Source organism: Cherax quadricarinatus, chromosome 17, assembly GCF_038502225.1.
Source record: "Cherax quadricarinatus isolate ZL_2023a chromosome 17, ASM3850222v1, whole genome shotgun sequence".
NCBI classification, from domain to species: domain Eukaryota; kingdom Metazoa; phylum Arthropoda; class Malacostraca; order Decapoda; family Parastacidae; genus Cherax; species Cherax quadricarinatus.
The window spans coordinates 15,127,201-15,143,807 of NC_091308.1; the positions used below are offsets into that span (position 1 = coordinate 15,127,201).

At 39.9% G+C, this 16,607-nt stretch overlaps 1 protein-coding gene across 6 annotated transcripts in view; it reads left to right on the plus strand.

Moving 5' to 3' along the window:
• LOC128686280 (notch homolog 2 N-terminal-like protein R) overlaps positions 1-9,325 on the plus strand; it is a 925,742-nt gene extending 916,417 nt beyond the window's left edge. For all 6 annotated transcript variants that reach the window (XM_070085813.1, XM_070085809.1, XM_070085808.1 and 3 more), the window contains one exon: positions 6,117-9,325. In XM_070085813.1, coding sequence (XP_069941914.1) covers positions 6,117-6,190 — 74 coding nt within the window. In that variant the 3' untranslated portion in view covers positions 6,191-9,325. The remainder of the gene's footprint in view (positions 1-6,116) is intronic.
• The last annotated feature ends 7,282 nt before the right edge of the window (positions 9,326-16,607 follow it).

Sequence of the window (16,607 nt, forward strand, 5' to 3'; positions counted from 1 at the left end):
ATGTTTCCAGTCCAAGGTGGACCACTGGACGTAGAACACAATGTTTCCAGTGCAAGGTGGACCACTGGACGTAGAACACAATGTTTCCAATGCAAGGTGGACCACTGGACGTAGAACACAATGTTTCCAGTGCAAGGTGGACCACTGGAAGTAGAACACAATGTTTCCAGTGCAAGGTGGACCACTGGACGTACAACACAATGTTTCCAGTCCAAGGTGGACCACTGGACGTACAACACAATGTTTCCAGTCCAAGGTGGACCACTGGACGTACAACACAATGTTTTCCATACAGGATGTAGTTTATCTGTTGTTTGCGACTATTGTACCACTACCTTGTTTAGCCTTCATAAAAATAAAGTGTATTTACGGGATGCCATATATATTAACTCTCCTTTCTCCTTTTTCGTTCGCAAGTTACGTTCATAAAGAAAACTTTGGTAAAGTATGACCATTGTTTTCACTTATTAAAATTATATTACCACTTAGAGATGATTTTTTTTTAAATGACAAAAGTCAGTGACAGTTCCTGAAAATATGCAAACTGACTCAATAATAAGAAAATTGTTATTAATCATTCCCAAAGTTCTTATTCATTCACGTCTCTCTCCTATTTTATCTCTCTCTTCTAAGCGCATTTGATACGCAACTCTCTTAAATTTCCATCTTGTTTAAGCTTTTGTAATTTAAAATTATCAAATATGTTGTACTTTTAATTTTGCTAAACCGTAATTGATCTGATTATAGTATGGACTCAGTAACGCCAATCTCATTGGTGCGTTGCGCTTGTCTGTCGTGTCTCATCAAGTTTCCTTGGTGATTACCTTTTATTTTAAATATACGTCTCTGTCGAGTTGGATTTTATATTTTGCAATGGTCTGGCTCTTAGTTTAACTTACTAAACTCCTCTCCTTGTTTACCTATTATCTTCGTGAACTTCCTCTCTTAGTTGCATCTTCATTACTGTAGATCGCTAAACGCCATCACGGCGGTCTTGTGCGAGGCTCTGTTCTCTATGATGCTGATGATGATTTTGATGATGATGATAATAATAATAATAATAATAATAATAATAATAATAATAATAATAATAATAACAGTAATAATAATAATAATAATACTAATAATAATAATAATAATAATAATAATAATAATAATAATAATAATAATAATAACAATAATAATAATAATAATAATAATAATAATAATACCGTTATATTAATATTTTATACTCTTTCGGATTTACGTTATATCAAAACTCTCTACTCATAACTTAATGACTCTTTTCTGCGCCCCCTTTCATAATATAGTTTTCTTACCGTTTTAATCGTGAAAAATAACTAATTATGGATATGACTCGGTCATAAAAATGATCTTTTTGTCAGTACCAAAGGAATGTATCAAAAATTAAGAATTCTCAGTTATTTCAGTTCTCGGTTCCTTCAGTTTATACGTGCTTCATTTATATATATTTTTCATTGCCCTCGCATCTGGAAAAGCTCCTCTTTAACCAAAATTCAGGATGTAATTTAAAATGATTTATATTCATCTCATCGGTGTCACTGACGTTACTTATGTATACTGACTTCAAAAATTTGCAACTTTACTTTTTCTGTTTATCAGTATCTTCTCTCACTCACTCTCTTTTAAGTAACTAAATGAAGAACTTTTTTTTATTCCATGTTATTTATCCTGACACCAACCTTTTTATCTTCAGTTTTAAGTAGTGTGCGCGGAGATATTTTTATTCTTCAGTTATTAACTTAGTTATTAAAACTGATGTCTAATTTAGCATCATTTGATAGAACAGTGCAAAGTCAAAGCAAGTCTCCATCATTCTGCGTCACTCGGAGGAAACTGAACACCTCTAACTCCGCAGTAATCACAGCTCTGGTGACGTCGTTGACAACTCCTGCACTACTAATGAAGACCAAGAGAACTCGCAACATTAATTGTCTTGCCCACCGTGTGCTGCATGTCGCCCAGGGACCTAACACTGCCTTCCATCACAGTTGTCGTTATTGGTGCGTTCATCATGAAGCACTTGAAACCGTTTTTTGCCATACGGACACCCGTTCAGTGGTGCCGTTGACTCTGTGGTGAGGCAGCGGATTGCAGCATCCAGTGCGTTGCCACTTGTGGTGATATTTACTAATATACATACGAATGTGGCAGCCTTTTGTGTCCATGGCAACCCACGGTCCAACTCCGTGGTCTGAGTAACATGACCGATATCTTTCCCTGAGAAACATTATTCCTGAGTGACCTTTCAATACATCTTTTTTTATTCTCATGCCTGACTTAGTTCATCTCGTTACTTTCATCTACTTATCATATTAAGCTAATATTGCCCCTAACATAACTAGATTTTTCCTCATATAGTAGTCAAGCTAAGAGTATTTACCTCCAAGTCTTGTCAGTTGAATATCGCTCTTGTCACTTTACAGACGCCCTTGTCTGACTGCTCAATTTAACGATCACAGATTTAATTTTTTTAGTACTCACCTCAACGCCTTCCAACCTTTATGCTTTTAACGACCTCCCACTTCCCCCCGTCTTTCTCTCTCTCCCTCTTTCCCTTTCTCCCTTTCTATTTTTAGTTGGAATGTTCAAGGGTAGTTGGGAAATTCACTTTGGTGTTCTGGCCAAAACGTAAGAAAGAAGAAAAATACCAGAGTCGCAAATGTAGGACTAGTGTGGAGGGCTTTCCCGTTTACATTGAACAGAAAAACTTTACAAGCGGTGAGGATGGGCTGGGACGAGGATGGGCTGGGGGTTAGGATGGGGTGGGGTGATGTAGAGCTGTGGTGAAGATGGGCTGGGGCGAGGATGGGCTGGGATGAGGAAGGGCTGGGATGAGGAAGGCTGGGGCGTAGATGGACTGGGAGCGAGGATGGGCTGGGGTGAGAATGTTTTGGGGTGAGGAAAAGCTTGGGGCGAGGAAGGGCTGGGGCGAGGATGGGCTGGGATGAGGACAGACTGGGATGAGGAAAGGCTGCAGGAGAGGAAGGGCAGATTTGAGGATGGGCTGGAGGTGAGGACTGACTGGGGTTGAGGATGGGCAGGGGAGAGGATGGGCTGGGGCCGATGATGGGCTGGAAAGTGAGGATTTGCTTGGGATGAGGATGGGCTGGTAGGCGAGGATGGGCTGGTGGGGTGATGATGGGCTGGGGGTAAGGATGGGCTGGGTGAGGATGGGCTGGTGGGGTGAGGATGGGCTGTGTGGTGAGGATGGGATATGGGGCGAGGATGGGCTATGGGGTGACGATGAGTTAGTGGGGTGAAAATGGGCTGTGTAGTGAGGATGGGATGTGGAGTGACGATGGGCTGAGGGTGAGGATGGGCTGGGGTGAGGATGGGCTGTGGGGTGAGGATGGACTTTGGGGTGAGGATGGGCTGGGTGAGGATAGGCAGAGGGTGAGAATGGGCTGGTGGGGTGAGAATGGGCAGGGGGTGAGGATGGGCAGGGGGTGAGGATGGGCTATGGGGCGAGGATAAGCTGTGGAATGAGGATGGGCTGAGGGTGGGGATGGGCTGGGTCTGAGGTTGGGCTGGGGGTGAGGATGAGCTGTTGGGTGAGGATGGGTAGGGGTGAGGATGGGTAGGGGTGAGGATGGATGGGGGTGAGGATGGGCTGGTGGGAAGAGGATGGGCTGATGGGGTGAGGATGGGCTGGGGTGAGGATGGGCTAGGGGTGAAGATGGGCTGGGGTGAGGATGGGCTGGGTGAGGATAGGCTGAGGGTGAGAACGGGCTGGGGTGAGGATGGGCTAGGGGTGAGGATGGACTGGTGGGGTGAGGATGGGCTGATGGGGTGAGGATGGACTGGGGGGAGGATGGGCTGGGGTGAGGATGGGCAGATGGGGTGAGGATGGGCAGATGGGGCGAGGATGGGCAGATGGGGTGAGGATGGGCTGAGGTGAGGATGTGCTGGGGGTGGAGGACTCGACTGTACAAGGCTTCCTTTGAGTCTTTCTCCACGAAGTAAACAAGGGGAGCTTCTCTTGGAGCTTTCATTGTGTGTGTGTGTGTGTGTGTGTGTGTGTGTGTGTGTGTGTGTGTGTGTGTGTGTGTACTGACTGAATTATATTTGCGACGCTCGAGTTTCAATTCTTTTCGCTGCGTTTTTACCAATTGACGCTGCCTCTTGGACAGTACCACACCTACGCATGTGCGTATTCTCTCACATACGACCGGAACAATACTACATCTCACGAAGAAATCAAAATCTGATATAATAAAAAACAGTTGTTATAAAAAAACGCAAGGCTCTTAGAAGAGAGAACGTAATAAACTCACGAAGGTATTTAATTCCTTAATCTCGAGGTGTAAAGCTCGGTAAACCCATTCTCAGAACCTCTGTAGTTATAATGTACATAAAGGTTTATAATAACTATTCCAGGCAAGTTAATTCCTATTTAAGTCCCTGCCTGTGCAAACTGCACTCTTTCATTAACAACTAAGGTTTTCATATCTCTGACAGAAGAGAAGAGACAGGAAACTATGAGATAAAAATGTTGAATGGTACAGAGGTCTCGGAACAACTCTGTCAGAAGAGGATAAAAATATTGAAGGGTATCTGAACGACCCTTCTTGCGTTTTTTATAGTATGCCATACCACAACTAACTCAGAAAGTAAAGCTAAATACACTGATGCATTTCGAATAGTAAAGTTCAAACGCGACAGTACATTTAACTATATTTTAACTACATCTAACTATATTTCAACTACTTGTTTCTAAGCACTAGTTTAACAGTACAGCTCAGCATAGTAACAGCATAAGTGACCCGTTAAAATATTATTTAAATAACTCTTCAGCATGTAAGAAGTTGCTAGAGCCTTCATGATTACAAGCTGGCTGGTGATTACAGGCTGGTTAGCTGGTGATTACAGGCTGGTTAGCTGGTGATTACAGGCTGGTTAGCTGGTGATTACAGGCTGGTTAGCTGGTGATTGCAGGCTGGTTGGATGGTAGAAGTCAATTTTTTTAAATTCTTTTATTTTTTTCTACTTTTACACTATCGTTTTCTCAGTTAATATGTCAAACTACTTCCTTGCGCTCTGAATTAAGTTCTATCAGTGTTAGATCCTTCTTATCACAGAACCGGAATTAAATTTATGTTACCAGAAAAAAACTCATTAAGGCGACTATATTCATCAGACATTCAACAATATGTTCAGCTTTATACTGTCTACTTTTAGTATTTTTCCTGGAAGAAGAATTTCAAGCCTTTTGCTCGTTAAATATTCAGTGAGATACAGTAATAGTTTACCTTTGACTCTCATCTCTATTAAGTCATCAAGGAACACTTTCAAATCATAGAAAGTTGACGCATCAGTAATAAAGATTTGAAGTTATTATCACAGTCTATTTAATAATATTAGGAAATTGGTGCGTACAAAGGAAAATAATAACGCAAATCTTCCCTTGAACAAAACAGAAACACTAAAAGTTTAAAACTGACCAGAAGAAACATTCTCCCAGACAACCTAAACTTGAAAGATGTTTTATCAATTAGACTTAGAGATTTTACCGACAAAAACGCTCCATTTTGAAAATTAAATTGGTAAATTGCTACCTACACACTCCAATAAAATCACAGCTCTCTTTTAACGAGAAACACCATTGTTGATAGTTTGAAACCTCTCAAGAGGCTGTTTCAAGTTATCATATGGAAACCAAAACTGGGAATGTTCTATATAACACTAGCCAGAGAGTTCGTGCATATTCCAACACTTGCACGAATTTTTCTCCAGTTACAGTAGAGGAGCATTGAAATTTTGAGCCTTTCATATAAGGCATTTTCAAGTTATAAACGAAAATATTGAAGAAAAGAAAGGAAAATAGTCAACCACTGACGATGTGAGCCTATTTTGGTTTTGCCCAGGATTCAAACCCAGTAACTCTCGCTTGGAAATGGAGTGCGTTAGCCACTGCACAACAGACTATTCTCTTCTTCTCTTTCTCCTTAAGTAATTACCTACCTAGTTTATGCTTTAGATTTTTTTCTCAGCTGATTACCGTAAGGTTTTTTGTATCTGTTTTCCGTATGTAACTCTGTGTTATGTTTGTCTATAATATCAGAGTAAAGTAATTATATCTGTGTTGTCCACAGAGTGTCCCACACCTGAGGAGTTTAGCAGGATGGACGCCAATACCAAGTTCCCCATCGAGTGTATGGTTATCTAGCTACCACGTCTGGCCCTTCCACTTCCCAGGGCCTCCCTCCAGCGCCATCCCTGACCCCGTACCTCACCACCAGCACTCAGTAATGGCCACGTCCTCAAATGTGATCCAAGAGCCTCAGTTGTCCCTCACTCACACCTTTCTCATCTCGCCTTCATCACATATTCACAATATCCTTGTCGAACCTACACGGGCATTTCTCATTCATCGCGTCTCTACCATTGTCAGACATCCTTAATAGCTTCTCCATTTCCTTGCAGTTTTTTTCGTTCTTCGTTCTTATACAGTATACTGTCTTCATTGTTTTCACTCACCTCGACCTCTAAATTTCACTGTCTGTGCCTCGTCGATCCTTTAACTTGCCTCACAGCGCCATCATCCACAAATTTCCCTGAACGTGGCACATTCTTTAGATTTTCCTGACTTAGATATTGTTTCTAGACATACCTGTCAGCATCACCATCTTCAGATTTCTATGACTGTGCCATCATCTTGAAATTTTCCTAAACTTTCATTCATCTTGACAACTTCCCTGACCTTATTAACAATTTGCAATTTATTTAAACGTAATATCAACTTGAAATTTCCCTGCCCGTATCATCAACTTGAATCTTCCCTGACTGTACCATCATCTTGAAGTTTGAAGTTTCCTTGGCTATCCCTTCATATTCTCATTTGTCTTTTAAGTTCCGTAATTTTGAGACTTTTCTAGTCATATGTCAATCATCAAGTTTTCCTGACCACTCTGACTTGATCAGACTTTCTCCACCATCTATTTCCAGCCTCAGGCTTCTTTCAGTGTGAATCATCAGTCGATCGTGATATGTTACTCAGGCTATCGTGGCCGTGTCAGCGTTCTTAAACTTCCAAGATAGTGCCAACATTTTCCGGCTTCCAAGACAGTGCCAACGTTAATGACTTATAAGACAGTGCCAACGTTCATAACTTACAAGGTAGTGCCAACGCTCCCAAATTCACATGTTAAAGCCAACGTTCATAAACTTCCAAGACAGTGCCAGCCTTCCCAGGACAGTTTTAACACTTTCTAACTTCAAGACGTTGTCAGACATCGTTCCTTCCTCCTCGACGTCGAGACTTCTCTCCATCACACTTCCTTTCCCTTATTTACAACCCTTTAATTCCCCTCACTATTTCCTGTGCTTCATGATCCTCGTCATATTCCTAATGGCACACAATACCTACAAGTTGATGTATAAGGCACATAAACAACACTTGAGTATCTTTAATGCCGAAACATCTGTATTCGACTGAAGAAACCCACTGCTCAGGAGAAAGTTTTCGGCAATAAAGAAACTGCAGTGCTGTACGTGTGTCTTATTCATCCTCAAGTCCAGCCTCACGGGAAAGTAAATTCCCACTCTCACCGTCTTAAACTGAACCACTGTTGCGAATACAGGTTTAATATTACATAACGCCTTGCTTTTCACTCATTTGGGTTCTTGCGTAATTTTTTTTCTAAAGATATCTGATCAGCCTAATCTAACTTATGCAGTGAAATGACAGGATGAAATGTCGTACTGGAAACTCAGTGAAAGAGTATCGTAGTAGAATCCTTTATTGGTACTTACGTACTTATTCAAGTACGTAACTCATATGAAAAAAAAACTATAAATAGCTTAGGCGCAACAGACAGGTGTATCGAAGTTTTAAGTTTAAACTTATGTCAAGCTTACACTAAACATTTTAAGCTCTTTTGGATCAAGTTGAGGTATAAGTGGTTGCTAAAGTGAATATACCGCTGGTATTTCTCGATCTGTTTATAATTTTCATTGTGGACGATTCCACATCTAAATTTGACTTGACCGTTTTCTTGGAACATTAGTCTGGTCCAATCCCAGGCTGCTGAGAGTGAGAGTTAATTAATGGTATGCGACAGCCTTTTCTAACCATTATTCCACTGAGGGGAAACTAGTGATTCCCTATCATCACTCCAGTGAGACAGTATAGTGATTTTCTATTATCATTCCAGTAAGGCAAAATTATGCTTCTTTTGGTCATCATTCCACTGAAGCAGCAACGTGATTCCTTGTCCCTATTCCACTGAGGTAACAGAGTGATTCCTACCATCATTCCACTGAAGTAACACATTGGTTCCCTATCATCATTCTACTGAGGCAACACAGTACTTCCTAATATCATTCTACTGAGGCAACATAGTAATTCCCTAATATCATTCTACTGAGGCAACATAGTGATTCCCTATCATCATTCCATTGAGGCAACATAGTGATTCCCTATCATCATCCCTATCATCATTTCTCTGAGGCATCTTAGTGGTTCTCTGTCATCATACCACTGAGACAACATAGAGGACCTTCAACATCTTTCTGCTGAGAAAAAGGGGCGCTACTGAATGGATAAAGATTCAGTCTACCACCACTGGTGATCACAGAGTTAACCACAACATTCCCGATCATGATTCAGTGATCGATCATGCCATACAATGATTCAGGAATTCATTCAAAATCAGAAAAAGCTCTATTTTGTACATTGTCTGTGTAATTTACTTCATATGCGCCTGGTTAATGTATTTCAACCTGCGCATAAGAAGCGTGTTATTAAAGGGTGTCTTGTTTAGTTTCATAGTTCGGTAGGATTAAAATTTGTTTATTTAAATATACAGCTAGAAACTTTATTATTTACATCTACTGTCCTCTTTAAGATGTTCATCATCAGTTAGGCAGGACACAACAGCATTTTCAACTCTCAAGAAGCAGGCAGCCCTTCTTGAAGAAGATAAAAACGAGGATTAACAGGAAATACTTGCATTTTCCATGATAAACTACATCCTTCTACTTGTAAACCTTAGCGAATATCACGGAAGTTTAAACACAACAAACGGTTATAATGTCTGTGAAATTTCTAGCTACAAAGGAGCCCGAAGTTTTGCCTATAGTTCATGTTCACTTTGAAGCAACTTTATCATAAAGTGCATTAAAAGATGCCTTCTTAAGATGGCAATTATCACCCAGGAAGAGAATCTGAAATACCACTGGATTTATAATTTCCACATCCATAGAACAGAAATAATTGTTAAAATTTAAAATTTCATTCATAGTACAAATAAATCCTTGACATAATTTGCTATAGGCACAATTATTTTATTTTATTTTTTAAGCAAATATATATATATATATATATATATATATATATATATATATATATATATATATATATATATATATATATATATATATATATATATATATATATATATATATATATATATATATATATATATGTCGTGCCGAATAGGCAGAATTTGCGATCTTGGCTTAAATAGCAACGCTCATCTTGCCATATAGGACAAGTGAAAATTTGTGTATGCAATAATTTCGCCAAAATCATTCTAAACCTAACGAGAAAAATACATTTCACTGTGTTTGTTTAGTATTAAATTATTGTAAACAAATCTAAAATATATTTAGTTGGGTTAGGCTAAAATAAATTGTTCTTGTTATAATAAGGTTAGGTATGTTTTCTAAGATTCTTTTGGTGCAAAATTATAAATTTTTACATTATCATTAATGAAAGGACTTAATTTTAAATGAGTTCTTGCTAAATGACCAGTTTTACATATTCGGCACACATATATATATATATATATATATATATATATATATATATATATATATATATATATATATATATATATATATATATAATATTCAGAAGATAAACAGAAGGGAAGAGGATTACCAAACCTGACGTAAGTCAGGTATTCTGCCTTGTATGTAAGAGGTGACTCTTACTTTTTAGTCTACTGAAGAGGACTTCAGTACAGTACTCCTCTGATCTCCTGTTTATATTCTCTATGAGGGTTTCTTCGTAACATTAACGAGTGCTTATTACAATGTTAGTATATATATATATATATATATATATATATATATATATATATATATATATATATATATATATATATATGTATGTATGTATGTATAAGGCAAGAGGCTACGGAGACTATGGTTTTATTTACATTAGGATGATTGTATCAACGCAGTTAGAGTGGGACTTTAGGGATAATGTAAACACGTCTAATTAAGTGAACACTGTTGTTTGTAATGTCACCACAAGTATAAAAATCTGTGTTGCATTTATAGTCTTTAGGTAGGAGTAAAAGTATCCCAGAGCAGTCGAGAAACTCGTTTAATTTAATGTTCTTGTATACTGATATACTATTAATATCAATAATATTTCTGGATTTTTGTACTTATCAACTGGGTGGTTGTGTCACTTAAGAATAATATCACTTTTATGTTAAGCATATATAAAACATAAGAAATCATTATTACGGGAAATTAATTCTCTAAAATCCACTATTTACATTTACTTCCAGTTTAGAATAATTTCATTTGACACTGGATAATGATGTATTTATTGAAGTTTGATTCATTTATTTAAATGAGCTGCGATGGTGAGTAGAGAGAATGTATTATTTTATGTTACCCCTCCCATCTCTCCTATCTCTCTCTCTGTCTGTCTGTCTCTCTTTCTCTCTCTCTCTCTCTCTCTCTCTCTCTCTCTCTCTCTCTCTCTCTCTCTCTCTCTCTCTGTTCCTTTACCGACCAAGAACTTTTTATAACCTCATTTGCGAGTACTTTCTCCGAGTCGATCGTCATGTATGGTAAGTGTTACAGCAATGACATAATCACCCAGCTTGGTGGCACAAACCACCCAACTTGATGGTACAAACCACCCAGCTTGGTGGTACAAACCACTCAGCTTGGTGGTACAAATCACCCAGCTTGGTGGCACAAATCACCCAGCTTGGTGCCACAAATCACCCAGCTTGGTGGCACAAACCACCCAACTTGATGGTACAAACCACCTAGCTTGGTGGTACAAACCACCCAGCTTGATGGCACAAATCACTCAGCTTGGTGGCACAAATCACCCATCTTGTGCCATGAATGAGGGGAAACAAGAGTTGATGTTGCGTTGTCAGTAAATAGGGAACATTATCACGTCTGTGGATGCCGTGATGGTATATCATTTTTCTTTTTAATTTCGAAGACTCGCGTCTTGAGAATATCTTTTGTTTTATGCATGCTACACCTCAACCCCTTCCTCCCCTCCCTCCCTCATGTTAGTACGGCTAGAGTCATGTCAGAGTAGTGACGACTTCAACATGTCTAGCGGACAATCTTCTGTCATTGTGCCTTTTTTTACCCCCAAAGAAATGTTTTTTAATAGTAAATTATTGTGTTTCTTTTTCTCCTGGTACCTTAATCTGAGAGACAAAAAAAAAATTAAAAGGATAAATTTAAAAGTTACTGATATACAAGTGTTTTGCGCAGCATTTCAGAAGTATGCTCATTGAAGCAAACCAGAGTAAGGGTGGGGTTAAAACCCATGACGAGTGAGTTGTAAACCACCAAGCCAGTGCGTAAGCCACTTTGTCAGCTGGCTACATTAAGATTCATCCAACAAGGTATATTTATACACCATAGGGAGGTTAGCATGGGCCACCACTGTGACAATAAATGCAAGTTTTTACAGATGAATCTCCCGCCAGAGTGGCCGTGACGAACTCTAGCTCATGTCCCCTCAAAGCCGTCATCATGACCCACGAAATTGTAACAACTCGGGCTCTAACCCCGCCCACACCGTGGAGTGTTTGCAGTAGTGTTATTACGAGTTATGATCATTGATTTCCATTAGCCGACGATTTTCTTTCTTATATGTGTACTCCTGATCTAAAAAATGGAGCTTCCTTCTCCTTCAGTGGATCAAACTTGATTGCCTCCCGTTCCCTAAGTGTTGCATGACCCCTAAGGGTTTAGATCTGCCAATTAATAATACAAATAATAATAATTATAACAATAATAATAACAATAATAAAATAAAAATAATAATAATAATATTATTATCATTAATAATAATAATAATAATAATAATAATAATAATAATAATAATAATAATAATATTAATAATAATAATAATAATAAATGAAAGGAACTTAATTGTGTCTTTATTGTATACATTAAAGAACTCTAAGAACACTAAACCCATATGGGTTATTCAGCACCTAATTGTGGTTGCAGGGGTCGATACTCAGCTCCTGGCCCCGCCTCTTCACTGATCGCTACTAGGTCCTCTCTGCTCTCCAGGAGCTTTGTCATACTTCATCTTAAAGCTATGTATTGTTCCTGCCTCCACTAGCTAGGCTATTCCTCATACTGACAACTCTATGACTAAAGAAATACTTCCTAACGTCCCTGAGTCTTCAGCTTCCAATTCTGACCTCTTGTTCCTGTGCCCCCTCTCTGGAACATCCTGCCTCTGTCCACCTCATCTATTCCACGCAGTATTTTGTATGTCGTTATCATGTTTTCCCTAACCCTTCTGTCCTCCAGTGTTGTCAGGATGATTTCCCTCAACCTTTCTTCGTAGGACAGTCCCCTGTGCTCTGGAACTAACCTTGTTGCAAACCTTTGCACTTTCTCTAATTTCTTGACATGTTTGACCAGGTGTGGGTTCCGAACTGGTGCTGTATACTCCAGTATAGGCCTGACGTACACAGTGTACAGTGTCTTGAATGATTCCTTACTAAGGTGTCGGAACGCTTTTCTCAGGTTTGCCAGGTACCCATATGCTGTAGCATTTATCTGGTTGATGTGTGCTTCCAGAGATGTGCTCGGTGTTATGCTCACCCCAAGATCTTTCTCTTTGAGTGAGGTTTGCAGTCTTTGGCCACCTAGCCTATACTCTGTCTGCGGTTCTCTTTGCCGTTCCCCAATCTTCATGACTTTGCATTTGGCGGGGTTGAATTCAAGAAGCCAGTTGCTGCACCACGTGTTCAGCCTGTCCAGGTTTCTTTGTAGTCCTGCTTGACCCTCATTGGATTTAATTCTCCTCATTAACTTCATATTATCTGCAAACAGGGACACTTCTGAGTCTATCCCTTCCCTCACTTCGTTCACATATACCAAAAACAGCACTGGTCCTGGAAATGACCCCTGTGGGACTCCGCTCGTCACAGGTGCCTAATGTGATACCTCATCACGTGCCATGACTCTTTGTTGCCTCCCTGTCAGGTAATCTCTGATCCATTGCAGTGCCCTTCCTCTTTTACGCGCCTGATCCTCAATTTTCTGCACTGATCTCTTGTGAGAAACTGTGTCGAAGGCCTTCCTGCAGTCCAGAAAAACGCAATCAGCCCACCCCTCTCTCTCGTGTCTTACTTCTGTTACCTTGTCATAAAACTCCAGAATATTTGTGACACAGGATTTGCCTTCCATGAATACATGCTGGTTGCCGTTTATTATCCATTCCGTTCCAGGTGCTCCACCACTCTTCTCCTGATAATCTTCTCCATGACTTTGCATACTATACACGTTAGAGACACTGGTCTGTAGTTTAGTGCCTCGTTTCTGTCTTCTTTCTTTAAAATGGGGGCTACATTTGCCGTCTTCCATATCTCGGGTAGTTGCCCAGTTTCAAGGGATGTATTGAAGATTGTGGTTAGTGGCGAAACGTTGCCACACACAGCATCTCTGCTCCTTCTCTATTGTGGTTAATGACCCACGGGGAGATGTCCAGTCCCATTGCCTTTGGGGTATCAAGGCCACTTAGCACCTTCTTCACCTCCTCCTCAGTTGTATGTCATCCAACACTTGTTGGTATATTCCCTGTTGTTCTCCTCTGCACTGTCTTCCCAGAGCCTTTCCTATCTCTACTGTAAATATTTCCTTGAATCTCGTGTTGAGCTCCTCGTATACCTCTTCATCGTTTCTTGTGACTTCTCCTCCACCTTTCCTCAGCCTGATCACCTGGTCTTTGACTGTTGTCTTTCTCCTAATATGGCTATACAGCAGTTTCGGGTCAGACTTGACTTTCGATGCTATGTTGTTTTCGTACTGTCGCTGGGCCTCCCTTCTTACCTGTGCATACTCGTTTCTGGCTCTTCTGGGTCCTTTGTCTTCTGTACGTTTTCCATTCTCTAGTGCACTTACATTTTGCCTCCCTACACCTTTGGGTAAACCAGGGGATCGTTCTGGTCTTCCCAATATTTATGTTGTTCTTAGAAATAAACCTCTCCTCTGCCTCCTTGCATTTTGTCGTTACGTATTACATCATCTCGTTTACTGACTTTCCTACCCATTCTCTGTCCAACTGAACTTCATGCAGGAAGCTCTTCATACCTGTGTAGTGCCCCCTTTTATAGTTCGGTTTTTCCCATTCAACTCCTGCTACCCTCTCCACTTGTAGCTCTACTATGTATTCAAAACTCAAAAACCACGTGATCACTAGCTCCAAGGGGCCTCTCGTATGTCATGTCCTCAATGTCCAAGTTGATCAGGGTGAACACGAGATCTAGTCTTGCTGGTTCGTCCTCCCCTCTTTCTCTCTCTGGTAGTGTCCCTAACATATTGATGCATGAGGTTTTCCAGTATCACATCCACCATCTTGGCTCTCCATGGTTCGGGACCCCCTGTGGCTCCAGTTTTCCCAATCGATCTCCCTGTGGTTGAAATCACCCATAACCAGTAACTTTGCTCTGCTCAAGTGAGCTCTTCTTGCCACCTCAGCCAGTGTGTCCACCATTGTCCAGCACGTGTATGTGTGTGTTTGTGTGTGTGTGTGTGTGTGTGTGTGTGTGTGTGTGTGTGTGTGTGTGTGTGTGTGTGTGTGTGTGTGTGTGTATGTGTGTGTGTGTGAGTGAGTGTGTGTGTGTGTGTGTGTATGTGTGTGTGTGTGTGTGTGTCCCTTTCCTGCCAGAGACTGGAAGGTCTTGAAGTATGGACCTTGCGCAGGAGTCTGCCAGTTCGTTGCCCTATACATCAAGATCATTAATGCACAGAAAAAAAAGATGACTTTATGCTTGTTGAGGATGCGACACAACTACCAATAATATAAAGTATTATAGAATGCGAATAAACAGCAAATGAATCGCTCATGGAAGTGATATGAATGATAACAGCAAGAAGTATATTTAACTCCTGTTAAAATCCTGCCTACACGACATAATCAAGGTAAACCTGTTTCCAGGAATCCCTTCGTAAATATTAACTCACACTCCATCAATAAAACCCATAAACCGTATTCTTTCAGAGTTACCTAATCAGAGCAACCATCAAGACTATAAATAAATAAAAGTTATTAAATAACTTCATGATACATAAACGCAGATTCCACATGAGTTGAAGGACGGCAGTCTGACAGGACTTATGCAAATCACAGTCACAACAATGGAATTTAGGAGTAGTCTTGGCCCCCACAATTATAACATTCCACCCGCTCCTCAACTCAGAATAAACAATTTGCATTCAAATATTCTATGAGAATAGTCGTAGTAAGGAGCATGTCAGACATTACGGCCGAGAATGTTGACTTACATCATGTAGAGGCAGAGAGATATGAAAGCGGTCAGAGTGTAGGGCAGACAGCTGTACATAGCATGGAACACTGACCAAGCAGGCTGTGGCATCATCACTCTTACATAAGCTTCCTGGTCATCAATGAGCACTGGAAACTCCAGTTTCAAAAAATACACCAAACAGGTAATAATGCACATATTTGCTTTAAGGCAACAATGCTTACAAATAACCAAATAATAAATAAATAATAAAACCCAGACTATCATTCCAAGAACAATTCAGCAACGTGATAAATGAACCACTTCAGACTGAATAAGAAAAACTCACACATTACTTATTTTATATGAAAGTTACGGAAAAAATACCTTAATATCCTTATTGCATTTACTTTTACTTCAGATAATGAGAGAATTCAGTTGTTTCTTTTCCTTTCCGATGGTGAACCGATTCATCGCTGACGTAACCCTAGTCATATGCATTTTTAAATTAAAGAGAATAAAGAGGCAATGTTGCCCATAATTATCGTGTCAAATATGACGTCAGTAAACGACCTCAGTTTATCCTGTCAAAGCTAGACAGAGTCTAAGAAAGAAGAGGCGAATCATAGAATAGATGAGATTTCTTTATTTATTTGAGTGAGGCGCTAAACCAATGTGGGTTATTCAGCACAAGGAATGATGAAGACTCGATCTTCCTAATCTCCAGATCCAGCTAATCTCCAGACAGACGCTCTGCTCTCCCAACCACCTATATGTCCAAACCAGATGGGAGAAAAAAATGGTCAGAATATTGAGAAGTTTGGGAAAAGAAAGAAATTTATTAATGAATTTCTAATGTGAAATAAATCAAAGTAAGGATGAAAGACATACAATACTCTCATTATGGTGTGAATGTTATGTATAGAATATGAAGACAATTCAAGAGGGTTTAATTTAGGAAGAGTAAGAGCATGGAACATGAGAGGTACATAAAAACGGTTTATATCTCTGGGCTTGTTGACAGGAGTAGAACAGTGACAGTGCACTCAGAGTTAAGTGGATCACTGCACCAACACTTGTCCTGTATAAGCACAATAC